Below are 23,451 nucleotides of genomic sequence, written 5' to 3'. Positions count from 1 at the left end.
CTTGAGACAGACATATCAAACAGACATCTGGTTAAAGTTAGTGTGCTATCAGGGTAATAGTTTATCCATATCAAATTCAGAATAAGAATCAGAATCTTTTTTAGCCAAGTTACACTTGATATATAAACACACAATATACAGAATATATACAGTACACTGAACAGCATTTTTGTAAGGTAACTTGAATGAACTGATACTGCGCTGAATCAGACTCCCACTCCTCCACACCGGTACTTCAATCTGTGCCTTCACATATCTGATACACTGATTCACCAACGGAAGTAATTCTTATGGGTTAGATCAAGTAGAAATAGCTCCTTGAGGTAACAATAGCAAGTTACCAACTTTTCAACAGTGTAGGCTACAATATACATTCTGAAGAGTGCAGTTTTAATAGGCAGGACAGATAGTGATAGAATCTGGTTGCATTGCATTACTGTAACTCACAACAGAATTAGGGTTTTCTACTAGGCAAGGGAAATAACAGAGATTATCTGTCTTCAGTATGGTCAGATTTAAAGGCAGTAGAGTGAGTACATTAGCATACACACTGACAGAACATTTAAGGTGACAAATAGGATAAGATCAGAGAAGAGTGCTACATGGCTCAGAGCTATTACCAGACCCCTTAGGCTTGATTTATCAGCTCCCACTCACAGTGTTTCTGCTCTGATAGGACTGTGGAAATGTATTGGTTTAAACACAAAACACTGATCCCACTGACCTCTTAATATGCTTATAATGATCCTATTTCCCAAACTGATGTTAGGGTAGGTGCATGCAGCAAAGCCAGGCCACAATATGTGGTGTTGGCACTAGACACTAAGAAAGATGGTGAGGGCCTTTGTCAATTAGTGCACATTATTACACTTTCCTTAAAGTGGGTAATCATATTAGATATTCATTTAATATTAATTTTTGTCCAAATTCACATGTGGCAAAGCTGGAATCGAAAAGAACTGTCTTGTTTGAGATTCAGTTGAAGTGCCTCGAAGAAAGCGAAGTATTACTGAACAACAAATGGAACAACTTTACAAACAAGTTCCCTCAGGTTAGACCTTTTAAATTACTCAAATTAACACATCCAAGCAAACACTAACTAATAACGTTTCAATTGATTTTTACATCAACAATCAAATAAAATGTCTATGGAAGACGTAAATTTGATTGATAGAAGCTGAGGAAAAAATGAATATAAAATATACGAAGAAAGATATAGGTGATACCTAATGCAGAACCTGCCACTTTAGTGACAAATGAGCCAAATAAACAGGTAATAAAATATTCACAAGCCAATTTATTATGCATGTATAGCACTTCTTTATGGATGCAACAAGGCTCTCATTTACATATTGCTCACACTTTAGCCATTACAATCAGAGCGCTGGACTCTTTCCAGCTGCAGTAAATCAGGTGGGAGAGTGGAGTTATGGTCAACACTGAATTCATTGTTAATTCTTTTCCAAGAACAAGAAGTATATATATATATATATATATATATATATATATATATATATATATATATATATATATACATACCGTATATACACTGGTGGCCAAAAGTTTGGAATAATGTACAGATTTTGCTGTTTCGGAAGGAAATTGGTACTTTAATTCACCAAAGTGGCATTCAGCTGATCACAAAGTATAGTCAGGACATTACTGATGTAAAAAACTGCACCATCACTATTTTAAAAAAGTCATTTTTTCAACTGCACCATCACAGGCCCCATTTCCAGCAGCCACCACTCCAACACCTTATCCTTGAATTATCATGCTAATTTGCTACTAGAAAATCACTTGCCATTATAACAAACACAGCTGAAAGCTATTTGGTTCATTAAATGAAGCTTCACATTGTCTTTGTGTTTGAATTGCCACAGTATGCAATAGACTGGCAGGTCTTAAGGTCAATATTAGGTCAAAAATGTCAAAAAAAGAAACCGCTTTCTCTAGAAACTCGTCTGTCAATCATTGTTTTGTGGAACGAAGGCTATACAATGCTTGAAATTGCCAAAAAACTGAAGATTTCATGCAAAGGTGTACACTACAGTCTTCAAAGACGAAGGACAACTGGCTCTAACAAGGACAGAAAGAGATGTGGAAGGCCCAGATGTACAACTAAACAAGAGGATAAGTACATCAGAGTCTCTAGTTTGAGAAATAGACGCCTCACATGTCCTCAGCTGACAGCTTCATTGAATTCTACCCGCCCAACACCAGTTTCATGTACAACAGTAAAGAGAAGACTCAGGGGTGCAGGCCTTATGGGAAGAATTGCAAAGAAAAAGCCACTTTTGAAACAGAAAAACAGAAAGAAAAGGTTAGAGTGGGCAAAGAAACACAGACATTGGACAACAGATAATTGGAAAAGAGTGTTATGGATCTTAACCCCATTGAGCATTTGTGGGATCAGCTAGACTGTAAGGTGCCTGAGAAGTGCCCGTCAAGACAGCCACATCTATGGCAAGTGCTACAGGAAGTGTGGGGTGAAATATCACCTGAGTATCTGGACAAACTGACAGCTAGAATGCCAAGGATCTACAAAGCTGTCATTGCTGCACGTGGAGGATTTTTTGATGAGAACACTTTGAAGTAGTTTAAGAAGTTCTGAAAATTGTTTTCAAATTGTAATAGTAATTTTTCACGTTATTAATGTCCTGACTATATATTGTGATTAGCTGAATGCCACTTTGGTGAATTAAAATACCAATTTCTTTCCATAACCACAAAATCTGTACATTATTCCAAACTTTTGGCCGCCAGTGTGTGTGTGTGTGTGTGTGTGTGTGTGTGTATGTATGTATGTATATATATATATATATATATATATATACTGTATATATATAGATGACAGACTTTATATTTTATTTCTCTGTAGAAAATTGTAGAAAAACTTTTATTTTGTATTGTTCAGCATTAATAAAATTAATAAAAAGACTGTAAGACTCTTTGCTGTTTTGTATGATTAAACTCTTCAAGGTCAGTTCAGATCAGATTTTGATCACTTTCTGTTGAGCCGTTGGTTTTTCCAGAGTCTTTAGGATGCCAGCCATTGGCTGACTGGTTTAAATTCTCTGTTAAATCATTTCTTAAGTTGCTTCTCCCATGACCTAGATCCTATGCATTGTCTGTCACCTCTAAATTTACAGCTACACTGAGGAGCAATAGAGAGCTTCTGTTCAAAATGAAGATATTCAAAGAGTCTTCAATGTGTTTTTTATTTTTTAATTTTATTCTTCTGTGCTGTGTAGCCTGCAAGGACATTCAACCAATAAGCAACTGTGGTAACGATGGATTATATTAAATTATGTATGGACAATGTGGTCTCTAAAAAGATGTGATTGGAAGGTCTGGGTAGCTCAGTGAGTAAAGACGCTGACTACCACCCCTGGAGTCATGAGTTTGAATCCAGGGCATGCTGAGTGACTCCAGCCAGGTCTCCTAAGCAACCAAATTGGCCCGGTTGCTAGGGAGGGTAGAGTCACGTGGGGTAGGTTACCCCACGTGACTCTTGTGGTCACTATAATGTGGTTCTCGCTCTCGGTGGGGCGCGTGGTGAGTTGTGCGTGGATACTGCGGAGAATAGCGTGAAGCCTCCACACATGCTAGGTCTCTGCGGTAACGTGCTCAACATGCCACATGATAAGATGCGGAGGCAACTGAGATTTGTTTTCTGCCACCCGGATTGAGGCGAGTCACTACGCCACCATGAGGACTTAGAGCACATTGGGAATTGGGCATTCCAAACTGGGGAGAAAAGGGGAGAGAGAAAAAAAAGATGTGATTATTTACCCCAACAGTAAACCCTACATAACAAAGCAGATAAAGGACTGTATTAACAGGAAGAAATGTGCTTTTAGGAATCATGATCGCTTAGCATTAAAATCTGTTCAGAAAGTATTGGATCAGTTACTTAGAGCTGCTAGGAAAAGACAAAAGGATATCCTAGAGAATAATTTTTATAGGTCAAACTCTAAACGGGTCTGGGACTCAATGAAATCTATACCTAATATGCATTCAGTGAAGAATACTATAACTATGATCTACAAAAGGCAAACGATTTAAATAATTTATATTTAAGATTTGATAATTGTGGTTTTACTTTAGAGAGCAGCAATAAGGAAACTGACTATATCCTGGACATGGATAAGGGTGATAATGAGTATTTGATTGACCCAAATTATGTTAAGTACCTTTTTAAACATATTTGCTCCAAGAAATCTGCAGGTCCTGATGGAATTTCAGCTTTTATTTTAAAAAGTTGAGCAGATGAATTGACCTCGGCATGGTGCCCCATTTTTCAACAATCTTTAGACACCCAAACTGTTCCTAACCTGTGGAAAAATGCTGTTATTATATCAGTCCCAGTGAAAGCAAAACCATCAGAAAACAATGACTTTAGACCTGTTGCACAAACTTCAATTGTAATGAAATATTTTGAAAAGTGTGTGGTGTCTATGTTAAAGGTAGATGTCAGTAGTAAATTAGATTATTTACAGTTTGCTTAAAGACAAGGAAGGGGCACTTAAGATGCCAATAATTGCATAATACACCTGGAGGATCCTAGAACTGATGCTCGGTTACATTTTATCGATTTTAGCTCTGCTTTTAATACACTTCAACCTCATTTGTTGACTAAAAAACTGGAGCAGTTTTTTACTGGAGTGTAAACCCATCAATTATCAAATGGTATTCTTCTTTTTTAACAAATAGAACGCAATGTTTGAACGTAAATAACAGTCTGTCACAACAAAAATGATCAGTACGGGTTTTCCACAAGGCTGTGTTAGTTCACCAGTCCTTTTTACACTTTTTACAAATGAGTTCTCAAGCAGGTACTCACATAATTATAATTTTAAATACTCGGATAACACTGCTATTTTGAGTTTACTTCAAGAGCAAGACAATATCAGCACTATCTACCAGTAAGACCATAAGGTTGTTTGTTCAGTGGTGTGATAAGAATTATTTAATAATAAATGAAAAGAAAACAGAGGAGCTTGTCTTTGATCCTCTGGGCATAGGTGACCATAGTCAAGTGATGTTGCATCTTACTGTGAAGCTTATACATTTAGTACAGACAGCAGTGAAAATTATAGGATGGAAAGAGTACCACAACCTCCAGTCTCTATATGCCAGATGAAGAAAATTTCAAGTGATTCATCCCACATTTTTTACTCACAGTATAAAATGCTTCCTTCTGGTAGAAGATACAGAGTTCCACATTGTAAACTGAATAGGTTTAGGAACTCATTTGTGCCTGTATCAGTGCAATTTTTTTTTAATAGCAGTTCACATTGACTGAATGTCTTTTTATTGTTAGTTTGTGTTGTACTGTGTGTAATTTTTTATGTTCAGTGTAGCAACAAGGTGTCCACATCAAATTTCCCCTTGGGGACTATAAAGTGTACATTGACTCTGAAGAACATTATTTTCCAGAAATTATTTGAATAAACCAATGAACAGTAGATCTCTCAATTTTATGTTGGTGATATTGCTAATATCCAATAGCCAATGGCAGGCATTATTAATGAATCGTAATATACAGTACAAAGATCAGTGATCAGTGTGCATCTTAGGTCTCATTGGGAAACCCAGATTGTTATAGTTTCTATAACTTTAAAAAAAGTTTTATTTTTTTACGTTTTCATTGTTTTGCACAAACAAGAACATCAGAAACGGCTGTCTTGGAGATTAAAAAAAAAGAAGCGAGAAGTGAGAGATATAATTACAGCCTAATTTGCAGTAATGAAAACTTCCCCAGCTTGTCTTTTGTTCCTTTTCTTCTCCAGTGCAGAGTTAAATACCAGCAGCTCATATATCTGAAGTCAAACAGCTCATTCTCAGCTAAGCAGCTTGTCGATGGAAAGAAAGACAGAGTAGACCGTTCGGGCTGATAAAATGTTTTTTAATTACCAGACACTGCATTCTAGCCGTCTCCCTCCCCTCTACAGTCCTCTTCACAGCCAGGTCCAGAGTTTGATTTCTGATAATTGGTCTTGCTGATTTGGCAGGTTTTTGTTTTGTTTTTGTGTGTGTGTGTGTGTGTGTGTGTGTGTGTGTGTGTTTATTTATTTATTTATTTATACTGCACTTGCAGAAGTCCCTAACAGCAGGCCCACAGAGGAACACTTTTGCCATTTACATCTCTCCTCTAATCAGCACTTTACTGCTAGATACGTTGACTCTGATACTCCATTTCTGTCTACAATTCCTTCCCTAAATGTGAAACAATGAAACCCCAATGATGCCATTACTTATTGTGCGGTGTGACACAATCAATGTCATGCAGAGCAGATGATGACTCATTCTGAATAACCTCAGATCATGGAGGGTTAACCACTCATCAGATTTGATTGTGTGTTTATGAGCCACGTGTATCTGTGTGCATTCAGCTGTACACACAATCTGTAGCAGCTTGTAGGGCTATCAAAATAATAACATCACCCACTCCTTTTCAGCCAGTTGGCAATTGTAATGTGAGTAATATAATCTGATCATTAAACAGAGAGCTCTTAGTAAGTTTTTACTAACATAAGAGAGTTTAAAAGCGGACTGTTTAAATTGTATTTTGAGAGGAGAATGGTCTTCATTCAATTGTACGCAACCCAACTACGTATTTAAGCTTTTAGCTTTTGTCCTTTTACAAAAAGAGCAAAGAAAACATTTAAGGTGGCATTCTTCTACTGCTCTTTCAGACTACAAATCTGTTCCATTGACAGGGCAGCTTTATGGCTGAAAATACAGTAGGTCAGGAACTGATAGGATAGAGGCGTTATTGTTTTAAAGTTTGATGTGGAACCTGATCTTTTTTGGGCTGTAACCACAACATGTTGGCAGTGCTCATATGATTGTGGATTTCAGATTGCCATGGGTCAGACTTAGCATTCATAGCTTTTTATCATTACATGTAGCTCTAAATCCTGCCCGTGGTCTAAGGCAGTGGTTTTCAACCAGGGGGCCGGGACCCACTAGGGGGTCTCAGCACACTTCCAAGGGGGCCTCAAGTTGACTTAAAATTAATTTAAAATAAGAAATATTAAAATAATAGATGAATGCCTAAAAATTATAAACAGACTCTTTCTGATACTTCTAGAATATCAATTATCCATGATTAATTATTTTAATCAGACATGTCTAGTTTTGGGCAAGGGGGCCTTCAAACATTGTCTTGGACAGTGGGGGGCCTTGGAGGTTGAGAACCACTGGTCTAAGGTATCCAGACTGCATTAGCAGAAACAAAACTCCACATTGCTAAAGGATCAATGTCTGCTGAGGCTTTTGCAATCAGGCTGTGACCATGATTGAGGGAACAAGTCTTCCCTTAAGATAAGGCTGTAATCAACAAGGCACTAAATGTTCTTTGTTGTACATTCAATTACACACTAATGAGTTGCGCAAAGTGGAAATCTTTAAATGATAATGCTATTTAAATTGTATGTAAGTAAAGCAGAATAAAGTTTAAAAAACAACAACAAGTAAAACAATAAAATATTAAACAATCTACAGCAGATTAAAATATTTCTTACAAAATGAATGCATGAAATATGTCAAACAGAAAAAATAGCTTTTTGTGTTGGTGGATGGAAAACGAAGAGGGAGGGGGAGGCGAAAGAGGGTAAATTATGGTAAATTTACTGTAAGTTAAAACCACAATTAAGTTTCACACAAATTAAAGGCTGACCAAATGTGTTAAACAGAAAATAAATTAAATTAAATAAGTTAAATAAAGAAGAGATAGGTAAAGAGATAATCATAATTTTATTTTTAAAATCATAATAAAATTATGATTGTAATTATTCTGAATTTTAAAGGGATAGTTCACCCAAAAATAAAAATCCTCTCATCATTCACTCACTCTCATACCATTCCAGATGCATAGGACTTTCTTTCTTCTGCTGAACACAAATGAAGATTTTTAGAAGAATATCTCAGCTCTGTAGCGCCATACAATACAAATGAATGGTGACCAGAACTTTCAATCTCTAAAAATCACTTAAAGTCAGCATAAAAGTAATCCATACACTCCAGTGGTTTAATATATGCCTTCTTAAGCGTAGCAATCACTTTGTGTAAAAATAGATCAATATTTTTTTTAATAAATCTCCAATTTCACTTTCAATATCAGAATGCGAAAGAATGTGAAAGCAAAAGAGATATTTACAGTAAAAACGTACTTAAATATAGATCTGTTTATCACCCACACTTGTCATATTGCTTCTGAAGATATGGATTTAACCACTGGAGTCTTATGGATTACTTTTATGCTGCATTTATCTGCTTTATGGAGCTTCAAAGTTCTGTTCAAGTTCACTTGCATTGTCAGGACCTACAGAGCTGAAATATTCCTCTAAAAATCTTCATTTGTTTTCAGCAGAAGAAAGAAAGTAATACACATCTGAGATGGCATGAGGTTGAGTAAATGATGAGAGAATTTTCATTTTTAAGTGAACTATCACTTTAAATAGCCTTTAATTAATTAAAATCACCCTATCAGTTAGAAGAAGGCACAGGCACAACAGTCATCTACACAGACACTTACACAGATAAGCATTGTTTTTAATCCAATAAACATCAACATTATACAGTTTGTATAATTATAAAAATAATGACATAATAACGTATAAGGTATAATACAAACAAAATAAACAGGGAATTAATAATACAAAAAGACAAAATGCAAAGAAAAAAAATAATTAAAATAAAAAACTTTATAAATCTCACAAAAATCTCTCTAAGACTATCAATGTGAAGCCTAAAACCGTGACGTTGTTTTAATACTAGTAAATCTGCATTTATGGTTATGAAATTTGGTCAGAAATATTTTAAGATTAATTAAATAAAAATGCTTTTCATCTTCCTTTGGAAAAAACGCAGGCACTCTACAAATATAACTTAAATAAATAAAGATATATAAAATTCATTAAGCACTTTTTATTTATTTATTTTATTTTATTTTTTTACTTTTGTTTCCTTCTATTTCTGCGAGGCTTTTATATGCGTCACATGGAAACTCAGTTTCCGGGTAAACGGTGGTACACTTCCGCTAAACTTCCTCTTCTTTACTTTCATTGTTGATAGTCAGTAAACTGCTGAAATCCACAGTTAACAGTCAGATTATCCGTTCAGTGCTTATAGAATGAACTTTCGCTTTTAGCCGGAGTACTCGCCGCTTCAGCTATATGGGAAATACTAAGAAGCTAGCCGCCTAGCCTGCAGTACAACTGCTGCTGTGTGTGCAGATCTTCCCTGGAAGCCAAGATTATGATTGTCTCTGTGCTTTTGTTATGGTTTTACTTGTTTTGAATCACCTGTGCAGCATGGAATCTGAAGGAATAGTCATCCGGATAAAGACACCTGTGGGGGACATGGACTCATTAGTGGATTGTCCATCACATCTGAACTTCAATGATTTGCTGGTGACATGATGTTTAACGTTTATTTACAATGTAACTTCCTGTAATATCTCACAGAGAGAAACCCTTCATAGATGATATCATAATATGAGGGGACCTCTGTGAATAGATTTGAGGATGTTGGTGCTGATTGACAGCTGTCAGTCAAATGTATTCCTTCTTATTGAGTCTCTTGTTTTACAGGCCGCGATCAGGGATGTCATGCCTGAAGCCACAGTCACTGCTTTTGAATGTAAGCAATGGTGTTGCATTCGCTTCAAATAAAGAGCTGATTAACTGTGAAATTCCTCCCTATGTTATAAAACAACAACAACAAAAAACTGTGATTGTTTAGCTACTTTCTTGTGCTTTTTGTGATATCGTTATTGTGATTGCCCTGTAATTATACTTATAAGGGGTGATTGTCATGCAGGAAAGTAACCAAACAAATGAAAATGTTACCAAATTGCAGAATGAGTGATAAAAATGGTAATTTCAATAAATTATTAGGGACTAGCTGTTCACCTGCACCCTTGAATGATTTAGCTGTGTACGCTTTCATTTCAGATGAGGATGAAGTTGGGGATCGAATCACAGTTCGCAGTGATGAGGAGCTCAAAGCCATGCTGTCATATGTGAGTATGCATGTTGTTTGGGTGTTAAAATCCAGCTGAGCTACTAGGCCCTTTCCCACCTACAGTCCTGTACTTTTCCTTTAGTAACTTTCTAGATGAAAATTCTTATGAGGAACGGGATACCCGAGGAGACTTTTCCTCTGTTGCGGTTTGACTACCAAGCAGCACGTGCTGAATTTAGCGGATAATGTGTTGAAAATGCAATATAAACCTATTTATCAACACAATATTTTACAATAAAGGCTTTTATGACTCAACATAAATTACTGTACTGAATTACTCATTGACATAAAATTTGATGCAAGTTACCACGAAGTGACAGGCAGGGAATAAATCAATCTAGATTATGTACACTAGATTTCATGATGGATAGTGTATAATAGAGTTCAATTACCCACTCTCGATAAACATCTGATTATTTATATCCACCATCCCAGGAAAAAGTCGATGTATTAATCCAGAAATCACTTTATTTTCTGTATAGTCACATAGTACAAACAGTACAGATGCGATGAAAACTCAAAGCATGTGAAGTTACACACACACACATACATATGTGACACGGGTGTTTCTCTTTGTATACTTTGTTTTTTTATATGTTATTTCTGTAAAGGGAATTGTAAAATTAGCGCAATCCTCTGAGTAGCATGCTAGCAGCTAATAGTTAGTTACAGATGGCAGATGTGGACTCCTGAGATTCTCAAAGCTATTTGTGCATCATAGGTTTTTGACCAAGCACAGGCTACAGCACCTCCCACAGTCCCTAAACGCCCCAGAAGTACCTACTCTGGAGTAGGAGCTAAAAATCCCCCTAAAATGGCTCTGAGGAACTATAGTTTCTCAGGTGCGAAAGCGACGAAAAGTACTAGTCCCGGGGAGAAGTACCTAAAACGGGCTTTAGTATCGCCAGTGGGAAAGGGGCTAATGTCTCTCAAGGACACAGAATTGTTGATTTTAAATATAAATAATTGTGGTCAATTGGTTTACTGTTTTCAGAATTGTAATTACTGATCCTAAACCAGTGAGGTCAGAATCATAGTCTGTTGTATTACAATTTTGAGTGCTGAAAGTGCTTTTGTTGCAAGGGAAAAGCTATTAAAAATATATTATTTCAAAACTATTCACCCTTGGGGAAAACGTTTTAATTATAATTTGTTGTTTGATGAAGATGACAAGTAGCTACAAATTTCCTTTTTCTGTTAAAATCTTTTCTCTTTTTTTTTTTTCCTGATCTCATCACTCTTTTAAAATTATACAGGTGTTATCCAAGCAAGATAAGTGAAGGGAAAACTTTTTAATATTTAATTTCTCTTCCCCTGTGAGCCAGGTACAAATTGAAAAAGTTCCAAAGATTTGTGTCTCACACCCCCATTGAATGGACATTTTATGAATAGATGCTGTCGGGGGCCTGGGTAGCTCAGTGGTAAAAGACGCTGACTACCACCCCTGGAGTTCGCTAGTTCGAATCCCAGGGCGTGCTGAGTGACTCCAGCCAGGTCTCCTAAGCAACCAAATTGGCCCGGTTGCTAGGGAGGGTAGAGTCACACGGGGTAACCTCCTCGTGGTCGCTATTATCTGGTTCGTTCTCAGTGGGGCGCGTGGTGAGTTGAGTGTGGATGGCGTGAAGCCTCCACACGCGCTATGTCTCCGTGGCAACGCGCTCAACAAGCCATGTGATAAGATGTGCGGGTTGACGGTCTCAGACGCGGAGGCAACTGAGATTCATCCTCCGCCACCCGGATTGAGGTGTGTCACTACGCGACCACGAGGACTTAAAGGCGCATTGGGCATTCCAAATTAGGGGAAAAAGGGGGACCCCCCCCCCCCAAAAAAAGAAAAAGAATTGATGCTGTCATAAACTCCTACCTGATGTTCTCAATGACGCCTATTTAAAAAAATCTTCCTTTTCAAGTAATATTATTAACTAATCTTGTTTCTCTTCCTTTGTCTCTCTTGGCTCTTTGTCTGTTGTTTTTAATGTTCCTCTTTCAAGACCACTGTAAAAGTGTTTTTCAATACTTACTGCTTACATTGTGGACACCAAGTGTAATGACTCATAATAGTTTTCCCCCTGTGAAGTACAGTGGAAGCTAAATGAACTATCAACTTTTATTATTTATTATTCAATACTTAAAGTTTCGCCTCATTAGAAACATCGCCCTCCTGAGGAGAGGAATTTTTCAAAATCCACTTTCAGCTGGAGTTGTCTTTTACCCCCCATCAGCTCTCAATGACTCTACAGTAGCCATAGGCTTCAAAACCACTGCCTCTGCGTCTCCAGGAAATGAAATCACTTATTTGATATTTATTTATTTATTTTTAGAGATGCTTTATCAATGTTGTTTGTCTCAAGGCCATTGCAGTCATTAGCCAGATTAGGCCAGAAGGTGACACACTGACAATGATATCTCGGGGGTGTCCTGCCATTCCTGAGTGTAATTCAACTTTTTTTCAGCCTTGATTAATTTTGTGTGGGTGGTATAGCTTTTCGATGACAGCTGATTTTGAAATGCAGATTCTGACATTGGAGAGATGTGAGGTAATGTGAGTATTCTCATTTGTTATCCCAACAGTCTGCATTAATGCTTGAGATATGTGATCACACATAATGTTAGAAGTCTTTGAAGCCATATCACTGTGTATTGCAGATTGCCTCTCCATCATATTTTGGTTAACAGCACAACTGAGTCCACTTTTTCTGAAAATTAGTTTTTTTCCCCCACGATGCTGCCAGCTTCTCTGGGGAGAACGCAAGCTGCTGAGAAAGGTGGAATTTAATATGCGTGTAACATGTTGGGGGGTTTGCGTGTACTTTTAACCAGTCATTGTGGTCATATTTCAAGCTTATGCCCTTTGCCTTGCTGGCTCTGTAGTCTCTGTGGAGACCTTTATGAATTTGCTTCATTTAATTCCATGTGATGGGATCTACTATTCTGTAGAGTTAATAGGAATTAGGAGATGACTTCTTGCTTTACAGTGCGTAAGCTAATTCACTGAGCTCTGTAGTGGAATCTGACCTTCAAACTGTCTCCAGTGAACCCTCAAGGACTGAAGGAATGTCAGTTTTTCCAGTATGGAGGAAAAGGATGTTAGTTCAAAGTTAAAGACCGACCCATGTCAGGTGTAGCCTCATGACTCACTAACAAACACTCACAGGCGCTGATCTTCCAGGCTGGGCCAGCTAATTACGGAGTGCTTTACTCTGGGTGTGTTAATGATTGGGGTCCAACAGACCGCAGGTCCGACGACTCTGTTCCCTCCAGCTCTCAAGCTGCCTTCCTGTGATCAAACTGCCTTTAGTTATTGTCCAACAAAGGGAGCTTTCTTTTAATACACTGTTACAGATTAGTTAGGTAATTGCAGCCCTAATCGATAAAGCAGCCGAGTGGAAAATTAAAGGTGTGTGTGTTTTGGTAGAACTACATGGTTTCAGCGCCTGCAGGCATTGCAGAGAGGTGACAGTGATAAATAGGGTATTTAATAACAGCTGCTCTAACACTGCTTCCTCTGCATGTCCTCATGTGTGCCCCGGTGGATTCATCATGCATTCACACACAGTGGAGGAACAGCACTATACCGCCGGGCCCGCAGTTAGCCTTGCTTTTGACCTTTGTCTTGTTCTGTCTTTGTCTCTCGCTCTCTGTGTTTCTGTGTTTCACTCAAGCACTTGCACTCTCCCCTCCTCTCTTGTCCATCTGGGTCTGTGGTTTTTAATGGCCTTATTGTGTGTGATGGGGGCTCTGTGTTTGGGCACAAAGGTCTTGTGCTGGACTGAGAGAAGGGGTTGGGCAACCAGATGGTTCTGTTAACTGAAACATCAATTGAATGTTCTTTTGGAAGGAGGCCGGGGATCAGTGTGTGTGTGTGTGTGTATGTGTGTGTGTCAAAAAAGAGAATGCAGTTGAATATTTTTGGGACAGAATCAGCAGAAGTGCTAGAGGAAAAGATCAATTGCATGCTTACTCTGTTTATATTAGGGGTCACAATGTTGTGTATTTCTGTAATATCAAGTCTTAAAAAGTCCTGCTGAAAATGCTCTGTTTGTCATAGGTTTAAGGACTTTGTAACAAGTAACTACACAGTAATTATTGTGTATATATGGTTTATGAAATGCATTTCATTTGAAATTGGATCTAGATTAATAATGGCATAGATTAATTAAAGGAAAAAAGTGATATAAATTAGATTTGTATTTTTTGAAGGAATACCAGTGCTTGGAAGGCAGCAAAAGAATAGTGTTAAAAGGGATCATGACATACTTTGTCATGACATAATGTATGACATAATAATGACACATTATGACAAACGAGTAAGCCAATCAGAAGCTCCTTCCTTCAGTCACGCTATCGGCTAGATTTTTGTTTTGCATCAACACGTTCAAATTTACGCAATTAATGCGTTATTAAGCGGTAAATAGTGTAAGCATCGACGACTTACGCGGATTTGGCAAAGTTAATTTCAATACAAAATTGAGAGGCTATTGAAACTTCAACAAGTGGGCGACTTTTACAACAAAGTGACAGAGATGTTCATTTGCAAGGAGAGACGCATGGATTTTGTATTCCAGTAAAGGTGAGTTAATATGTTTATTAAAAATCTGTGTTATTGATACTAGGTCATAGATACTAGGTCATTGTTTCTGGTTAGTTTGAGGCTATGAAGTGGTGATCTGGCAATCATGTCCTCCTTGTGTTATGCTCTGTCTGTTTTATAGTTCTAACGTTAGGTCGCAGTGTCTGTTTAAAAAAATATATTAAGAGGGGGGGCCTGGGTAGCTCAGCAAGTAAAGACACCTGGAGTCGCAAGTTCGAATCCAGTGCGTGCTGAGTGACTCCAGTCAGGCTTCCTAAGCTACCAATTGGCCTGGCTGCTAGGGTGGGAAGAGTCACGTTGGGTTAACCTCCTCGTGGTCGCTATAATGTGGTTCGCTCTCAGTGGGGCGCTTGGTGAGTTGTGCGTGGATGCCGCGGAGAATAGCGTGAAGCCTCCACACGCGCTAGGTCTCCGCGGTAACGCGCTCAACAAGCCACGTGATAAAATGTGTGGATTGACTGTCTCAGACGCGGAGGCAAGTAAGATTTGTCCTCCGCCACCCTGATTGAGGTGAGTCACTACACCACCAAGAGGACCTAGAGTGCATTGGGAATTGGGCATGCCAAATTGGGGAGAAAAGGGGAGAAAAAAATAAATAAAATAAAAAATAAATAAATATATATATATTAAGGGATGACTGCCGTGTTTATGTTACATTTGCCTTGTGCATTCAGGTTAAGATTGTTGTTTTTGGTGGTCAGATTAGTTAATTGCTGCTGTCCATTCCAGTGTTTCTAAACTGTGGGAAGAGTGACGTAGTGAAACTAGTAACATGCAATCTTTTCTTTTTGTTGTATGTCAAAACAAGCTGTTCTGGCACTATGGTTCATTGAATGATTTAATGGACATAAACATGCTCGGCTCAATATATGACAATCTTTTATTTGTGTGATATGAGCAATATTACTACCCTGAATTTAAAACAATTGGTTATGAAGTTTGCCACTGTGACATAATTGTTTCCATTGACTGGTGGGTTCTAAGGCAAAAATTTACATCTCTAACATTTCCGCAACATTAGACTCACCCGTAAAATGCGTTTTGGGCACAGCATTTAATATTGTGTATTAAAAATCTTTGATGCTTGCCCAGTCTCAAAGCCCATGGCACGTGCCTGCACTGTTAAGATTGTCCAACATCATGCAGCCCCTCGAATACAGCCATACTTGAAACTCAATAGAAAGAGAATGAACAAGCCCCACAGCACATAGTAAAATTAAGTTTCAGGGTTTACACACAATGCACATCCAACACATTACATCTAATATATTAACTGTTCACTCAAGCACAACAGCACCATAAACTATCAAACAGTCATGACATTTGAAACATTCGTGAATGGAATTGGTTACTTTTGGTCGGGTCCAATAGTGTTTTTAACTGCCCAATCTTTCAATAACAGTTCCTTTGCAAAGCTTGAATCATATTGTGAGTGGTTCACTGATATGAGCCGAAATCAGAAGTGAAATGGACCAGAACAGATGCGTTTTTATAATTTGCACTCGTACCACTCTTAAAACACGGCACACATCACCGGAAACACATCAAAACAATCAAAGACATCCATCTAGTGCATGTTTACATAAACCAACAATTAAAAATAGTGCAGATGGGTGCAAAAAAGCGTCCAGGATGCGTTTATACTCAAAACACAGAACACAGAATGAGGGCCTCATTTTTAGAGTTATAACTTGATATTGCATCTTTTAAAAGCAATGCGAGATGCATGATAATGGTCAAAGCAGTTCGTCTAGTGCATGTTTATGTAGAAAAACATTTAGGAAGGTGTCCTGTGTTCCCCTTTGGTGTAGATAAATCTCCCTTGACAGATGAGGTCCATCTCTGTCCTCTTCAACTGTCTGACTGAGTGCCAGTGGGCGGGGCCAAGTGTGCGACGTTGTAAAAGTGGGCGTTGATGTCTTGCTGACATATTGGTGACGTCACAAAATCCACAAATTCCAAATGAGCCATTTTTACAGCTTGGTTTAAATAAATGCTCTTTTTCTATTGAGGAGGAATTTTGAGTTCTCAAACTTACAGTATGTTTGTTTTAGTAGAATGACCTCTTATATGTCAAAAGATCAAGGAAAATTTGTTCCCTCATGTCATGAACCCTTAGCTTAGGTTTTAACTAGTGGTGAATTCTCAGGGCCAGCAAAGCCTTCTCTGCTGGCCTAACATGCCAAATAAATAAATATTTTTCATCCTTTCATTTTCATTGACTTTTTGCTTATGTATTTTTAATCGCTTTCCACTCTTAATTAATCTACAAACAAATAGAGAAAAACGAAAAGTTTATCCAGTCAGAATTTATTCCTTGATGCTTACAAGCAAAGTGTGACAACTGTTTCACAAATCGCATGCCCAAAGCAGCGAGTGAGTCTGAGCTCCACCCCCTCAGGCCTTCAGAATTTCTTTAGAATCCCTCAACAGTGCAAATGAATGCGCATCTAATGTCAGATTGTCAGATTCATCAGCCAATCAGATTGATTTATTTGTTCTTGGTGGGTGTGATCTTTAGGATATGTCCCGGTCGAGGCCTTCTAGCTGGACTTGAGTGACGCAATCACGCTTTAAGTGATGTAATTTGAAAGCGAAGAGCGCGAGATCTTGCTGACGAGTTGACTGTCATTACTGTCGCTATTGCCTTTGAGAAAGAGATCCTTATGGATTTACAAACCTGAGATGTTCTGCATGATTGTGTGATTGCTTAATTTATTAAATGGGAAAGGAGGACTGATTTTCACTTTATGTAAATTGATAAGTGCTTTTTGCATTGTTATAGCAACATCAGGAGTTTTCTGAGTGTAAATTAGGCTGCTTGAGCATTCAGTGTCGGAGCAAGTTTTGAAAAGTAGTGCTGCGTTCCATTCAACTCGGAAAGTCGGATTTTACAACTTCCTACTAGGAAAAGTGCAGTGGAATGCATCTTGAAGTCAGAATTACAACTTGTAGGCTCGTGCAGATATTCTCAACTACAATTTTGCCGAGATGCAGGTGCATGATGTCACACAAACATGTCAACACTCGGGGAGATGTACAAAGTAAGTGATAAACATTCACTTTATTAAGTAATATCGATAAATTAGTTCGTTTCCACATTTTTAATGGGGTCAACTCTGTATGTTAAGCGATAATACTTTCTTTATTTTTAACCCTAACTAGAATGTTGAAAGAATATCAGTACAGTGCTGCCTTGCAAGTAGAGTAAAAAAAGCACAATTTTAGCTCCTTTTTCCACCATCGGGCTGAACAGTTACTGTTACTGAAGTGTGGTGTTCTGTACCGATCCAGGCTCACTGGCGCGGTTGTGGTTTCTTTTTCCATTGTGGTGCTTCAGATCAGGATTAAAATGGAGCCGTGCTCAGAACCATTTTAACACATTTCAGTCTATCATGCAGTGCAATTAGTTAATTGGCTGCCGTTACTGTCAGATTACTATTACATGAGGACCAGCCTCTGACTGCTCAGTGATTGGGATGCGCCTGAAAGCCATTACAACAGATGAATTGATGCACAGGCTGACTGGTGGTTCAGAACCATTACCTGAGCAGGGAGCCTGATTCATTTTCCTTTTCTCTCACCATTACAAGAGTGTTTTTATGTAAGATTGCTTTTTGTACTTTTTTGGACTTCTTTCTGAAAGACTTTGACAAAGCGTTATGAAGTATGAAAGGTGCTATTCAAATAAAATGTATTATTATTATTATTATTATTGATTCTGTGCGTGATATACTGATATATATAGTGCATGTTTTTAGAGTTTCATAAGTGTTTGTTCCACTGTATTTTCTGCAGTACTGCAACACAGTGATGGAGCAACGCATCAATGGACTGTTACCTGAGCCATTACAGATATTTCCACGAGGTTTGTGAAGTGTGTGTGTGTTAGTGTGCTGGTCCAAATTACAGTTTAACACTGCAACAATAAACCTGCCTGAGGCCTACCTAGATCCTAGATCACAGTTTAAAACCCCATACTCAGCCATACCACACTCAAATGTGTTTGTTACTGTGTGTGTACCTTTTCTGCTGGCAAAGCCCACTCTCTCAATGGCTTCTGTGAGTGAAATGTATTTGGTTTAGTGGAGTAAATGACTTCACGATACATACACATGCACATACCTTTTTCTATACAGCAGTTGTAAGTTTCCTGAGCTCAATTGTAATGTCTCCACTTAACACATTCTGCTTGTGTGTTGCTCTCTTGACTCACGTGATCTTCAATCTAGTCAATTTTCTTTTTCAGCTGGCAAGACCCCAGGGATCCGGAACATACACGGCCTGAAGGTATGTCACAATGATTGTTTCAGCAGAGTTGGGCATGAATTGGTTATTCTGTGTACCACTGTGTAAGACTCTCTCTCTTTTTTTCTGTCTCTCTACCCCCCCTCTGCCTTTCATTGTGTTTTTATCTGCTGAGATGGGTTTTCTGGCATTTTTGTTCTGCTGTATATATGTTCTGACTAATTTTGTAAACAAAACAAAAAAAAAAATCTAAATTGGACGATTAAATACATGTGTCTCTCTGTCTCAGATTAAGTCACATTTGAATCCGACAAAATTAGTTTGTTTACCTTGTTAACAAAATTGGTTTACCTAGATAGAATGATACAGACCATTGTAATCTTGTTCTTGTTTTGTTTTAATTCAGAATTAATTATCTTGAAAAGGGTAAAAAAAAAACCTAAAAAAAAACTGCTAAACTGATCTAAATGAGGTCTTCATAGACACTAATTAAGAAGAGAATAGCTGCTTTACTGCACTACACTATGCGACCTACAGACCTCAATTAATCTACTTATTTGTATAGTGACTCTCTGAGTTTTTTTTTCCTCTTCATTCTCCCTCTGCGATCCATCAGTGTGGCTCTTACAATAAACAGTCTCAAGAATCCTGTTAAATGACAAATAAAGGACATAATGTTGATTCTTTTTTTCTTCTTTTTTTCTTTTTTACCTAAGGATGTTCCCAGAGTTATATTTAATTTAGCCTGATAGATGAAGTGACCCCTTTCCTCAAGCCTCTCACTCTCTCGCTTTATTTCTCTTTGTCTCCCCCACAAAAGCCAATTAACCTTGTGGCCAAACCAGGCAGTTGCTGTTGAATCACAGGTTAATTAGCACAGGGTTCTGATTGTCTTTGTTTGCCCGCAGGTGAACACGCGGCCTGAATCCTCGAGTGGCAGGAGCTCCTCTGTGGCTGATTCCCTGTCCAATGATAGGTGAGTGAGCCCAGATCATGTGTGCCCTCATTGAGAGGAGGGAGCAGAAGGAAAATTTATGCTATGGATTACCACAGAATGTATTTCGACTCATCTGTCAGTTTATAGAATTAATCAAAAATAATTTCTATAGTAATGCACTCACAATGGAAATCTATGGGGAATTCGGATCAGAGGGTTTAAACGTAGAAATGTGAGGCTTATATTTTTGTTAAAAAGTATTCAGTAAAAATGTTTATTTGGTCTCTAAAGGTGACTAAATAGCCCTTTTGATGTGGGGCTACTTTTCTAGATGGATGAAATTCTGTTTAAAAACTACCAATGTAATATCTTTGGGTGGAATTTGCTCCATTAAAAAGTGCTCTTCAGATAATTATGTTGCAACACTTTCTGGTATCCTTGCGCTTGTCATGCGAAAGTTACTGAATTTATTGGGTTTATTACTTTGAAAGATGCCTGTGGCATGTCCCAATCTCATGCTCTCCTCTCTTTCTCTGTCTCTCTCTCCTCTCTCTCTCTCATTCCAATAATTTCCTGTCCCCTCTCCTCTGTTTGTCAATAAAAAGTGTCAATATGCTTTTAATTTGACTTTTTCTTTTACTTAAAAAAGTAATATTCATTTTATTAAAATTGTTTGTTAAAATTGTATATTCACAATATAAATTGTATATTTTAAGAAATAAAGATATTAACAGGTCCTTGATGTAGACATTTTTGCGTTTTAATTTTGTAAAAGTGATTGATGCTGAGTTAAAGGAATAGTTCACCCAAAAATGAAAATTTGCTGATAATTTATTCACCCTCAGGCCATCCAAGATGTATCTGAGTTTCGTTCTTCATCAAAACAGAATTTAAGATTTTTAGGATTTCATTTCAGGCCTCCTCCTCTAAACAATGCAAGTGAATGTACTCCATTTTTTGACAGTCCAAAATGCATATTTAGGGTGCATCAAAATAATCCACATGACTCCAGTCGACAAATAAAGTTCTTCTGAACCCAAACAATTTATTTATAGAAACAAAATACTTATATACTTTTTAACAACAAATGTTCACTTCCATACATCTCTGTGAGACGCGCTCATGAGAGGGATGACGTAAGCTCGTTGGTGAGGTCACGTGTCACGTGGAGGAGGAGTCAGAAAGCGCGTCATTGTTTACAAGAGAAACGTGCACAGAGCACAGACCAAGCGCCGTTCACAAACCAAAACAGTCCAAAACAATTTTAAACACTATGTCAGAGGATTTTTATTTTAGAAGAGAAGAGGAGATGGAGTTTTTTGCCCAACTCTACCTATTTGAACCTGAATACACCAATGAGGATCTGAGGGAGATGGAGGAGGCTGCAGCAGCGGCGCAATCACAAGTCTCGGGGAGGCAGAGATCTATGGAGACATGGTGGTGCACAGGTAGTAAATGCCAACCATTTCTTTGGGGTTTCTAAAGGTTGAAGCATCCAGGATACACACACCAAACGACCATTTTGAACAATACACTTATACAAATACAAATCTACAGCAAAGACAATTAAACTTTTGTACACCGCTCCTTCTCTTGTAAACAATGATGTGCTTCCTGACTCCTCCTCCACGTGACGCGTGACCTTACCAATGAGCTTAATTCATCCCTCTCATGAGCGCGTCTCACAGAGATGTACGGAAGCAAACATTTGTAGTTAAAAAGTATACAAGTATTGTTTTGTTTCTAAAATTAATCAATCATTTGTGTTCAGAAGAACTTTATTTGTCAACTGGAGTCGTGCGGATTATTTTGATGCACCCTAAATATGCATTTTGGACTGTCAAAAAATGGAGTACATTCACTTGCATCGTTTAAAGGAGGAGGCCTGAAATGAAATCCTAAAAATCTTAAATTCTGTTTTGATGAAGAAAGAACTCTCATTTTTGGGTGAACTATTCCTTTAAAGCTGCTCTAAATTAGATGTCAACTTGATTGATATTATTATGAAGCTTTCAATATTGTAATTTACTTTAATAAGAGAAACATTTAGAGGAGCTTAAAAGTAGTGATAACCTATACATTCAGAAGAAATATTTTGGCAAGTTTAATTGGATTTGGATGGGAGAGAAAGAAAACCCTTGGCATGACTAAGCACATCCGAGTGGTCCCAAGTAAACCCTGAAGGACTGAAGGAACGTCTGTTCAAGAAATGAATGCTAGGGATGAATGCAAAATTCATGTGTCTATGAAATAGTGAAAAGTGCTTCAGTGAAAGTTGAGAGTAGAGCAGACCATTCAGTACCTACCAACAAAATGAGCTCTCTTCATAGATTTCTTATTTAAAGACCCCATGTCAAAATGTGAGTAAAATAACCCTGCTGAAAAATTCCTGGGGAATGGTTTGTAATCGTACCGTTCTGAACAGTGTTCTAATGAAAATGCTACTAGTACCATTATTTATCATGCTAGGAACAGGCCCTTTCTCCTTTGGGAAGCACAAAAAAGAAAAGTGGGGTGTTGAAAGTAACTGCTCTGTTAACAATTGGATTTTACAGAGCACTGTTGAGTTTTGTTGCATAATAATAATAATTATATTTATTTCTTTTTCATTTCTCTTTACCAGTTTAAAAAAGTCTTCAGCTGAGCTTAAGAAGATCTTGACAAACGGACAGGTACAGTAGCCCTCCCTTCTCTCACACACACACACACACACACACACACACACACACACACACACACACACACACACACACATGTTGGTGCAGCTATCATTATGAGGACTCTCCATAGACATAATGATTTTTATACTGTATGAACTATAGATTCTATCCCCTAAACCTAACCCTCACAAAAAACTTTCTGCATTTTTACATTTTCAAAAAAACATAATTTAGTATGATTTTTAACTTATCTGAATTATGGGGACACTAGAAATGTCCTCATAAACCACATTTATAGCATAATACCCTTGTAATTACCAGTTTGTAACCTAAAAAAAAAAGTCCTCGTAAACCACTTAAACCTGCACACACACACACACACACACACACACACACACACACAAATTTGTTTTTATATCATTGTGGGGACTCTCCATAGACTTCCATGCATTTAATAGATTTTATACAGATGTAAAAATAATTTCTATCCCCTAACCCTAAATCTAACCATTTTTGAATTTTTACATCTTCAAAAAAACATCGTTTAGTATATTTAATAAGCCATTTCCCTCGTGGGGACCGCTGGCTGGGCCCCACAAGGTAGGTGATCTCAGGTTTTATTATCCTTGTGGGGACATTTGGTCCCCACAATGTAGCATAAACATGTACACTCACACACACACACACTCAATTTGACTATAATTGTTCAATAGTTGTGCTTCCATCAGTGTGTCCTAACTTATTATCTTGTAAGTAATGCTGTCACCACTCAACCAGTTGATGCTTGATAGCACTTAGACCATTTTATTTGACTCTCTGTGTGAATGTGAGAAAGCGTCTATTGATTGCTCTTAAAGGACTGTTCAGTGACCCTTTCTCTGTGGTATGGTTGAGATCTTTATCTTGATCAATCAGAGCTGGATCTGGTTGTCCTTTCGCTGCCCACCCCTCTTCCCCATCCCTGTCACCTTCTGTTCCCC

The 23,451-nt window shown here is 37.8% G+C and overlaps 1 protein-coding gene across 3 annotated transcripts in view; it reads left to right on the top strand.

Annotated features, from left to right (window-relative positions):
• The first annotated feature begins 9,026 nt into the window (after positions 1–9,026).
• LOC127416436 (dual specificity mitogen-activated protein kinase kinase 5-like) overlaps positions 9,027–23,451 on the top strand; it is a 68,886-nt gene continuing 54,461 nt past the window's right edge. For all 3 annotated transcript variants that reach the window (XR_007893104.1, XR_007893105.1, XM_051655805.1), the window contains exons 1-7: positions 9,027–9,422; positions 9,603–9,651; positions 9,966–10,033; positions 18,425–18,494; positions 18,876–18,916; positions 19,783–19,850; positions 22,435–22,483. Coding sequence is in view for 1 of the 3 variants with exons in the window: in XM_051655805.1 (XP_051511765.1) it covers positions 9,291–9,422; positions 9,603–9,651; positions 9,966–10,033; positions 18,425–18,494; positions 18,876–18,916; positions 19,783–19,850; positions 22,435–22,483 (477 nt within the window). In the remaining 2 variants the exon portion in view is untranslated. The remainder of the gene's footprint in view (positions 9,423–9,602; positions 9,652–9,965; positions 10,034–18,424; positions 18,495–18,875; positions 18,917–19,782; positions 19,851–22,434; positions 22,484–23,451) is intronic.

This window comes from Myxocyprinus asiaticus, chromosome 2 (assembly GCF_019703515.2).
Source record: "Myxocyprinus asiaticus isolate MX2 ecotype Aquarium Trade chromosome 2, UBuf_Myxa_2, whole genome shotgun sequence".
In the NCBI taxonomy this organism is placed as follows: Eukaryota; Metazoa; Chordata; class Actinopteri; order Cypriniformes; family Catostomidae; genus Myxocyprinus; species Myxocyprinus asiaticus.
This window is presented reverse-complemented; position numbering and strand designations above follow the sequence as displayed.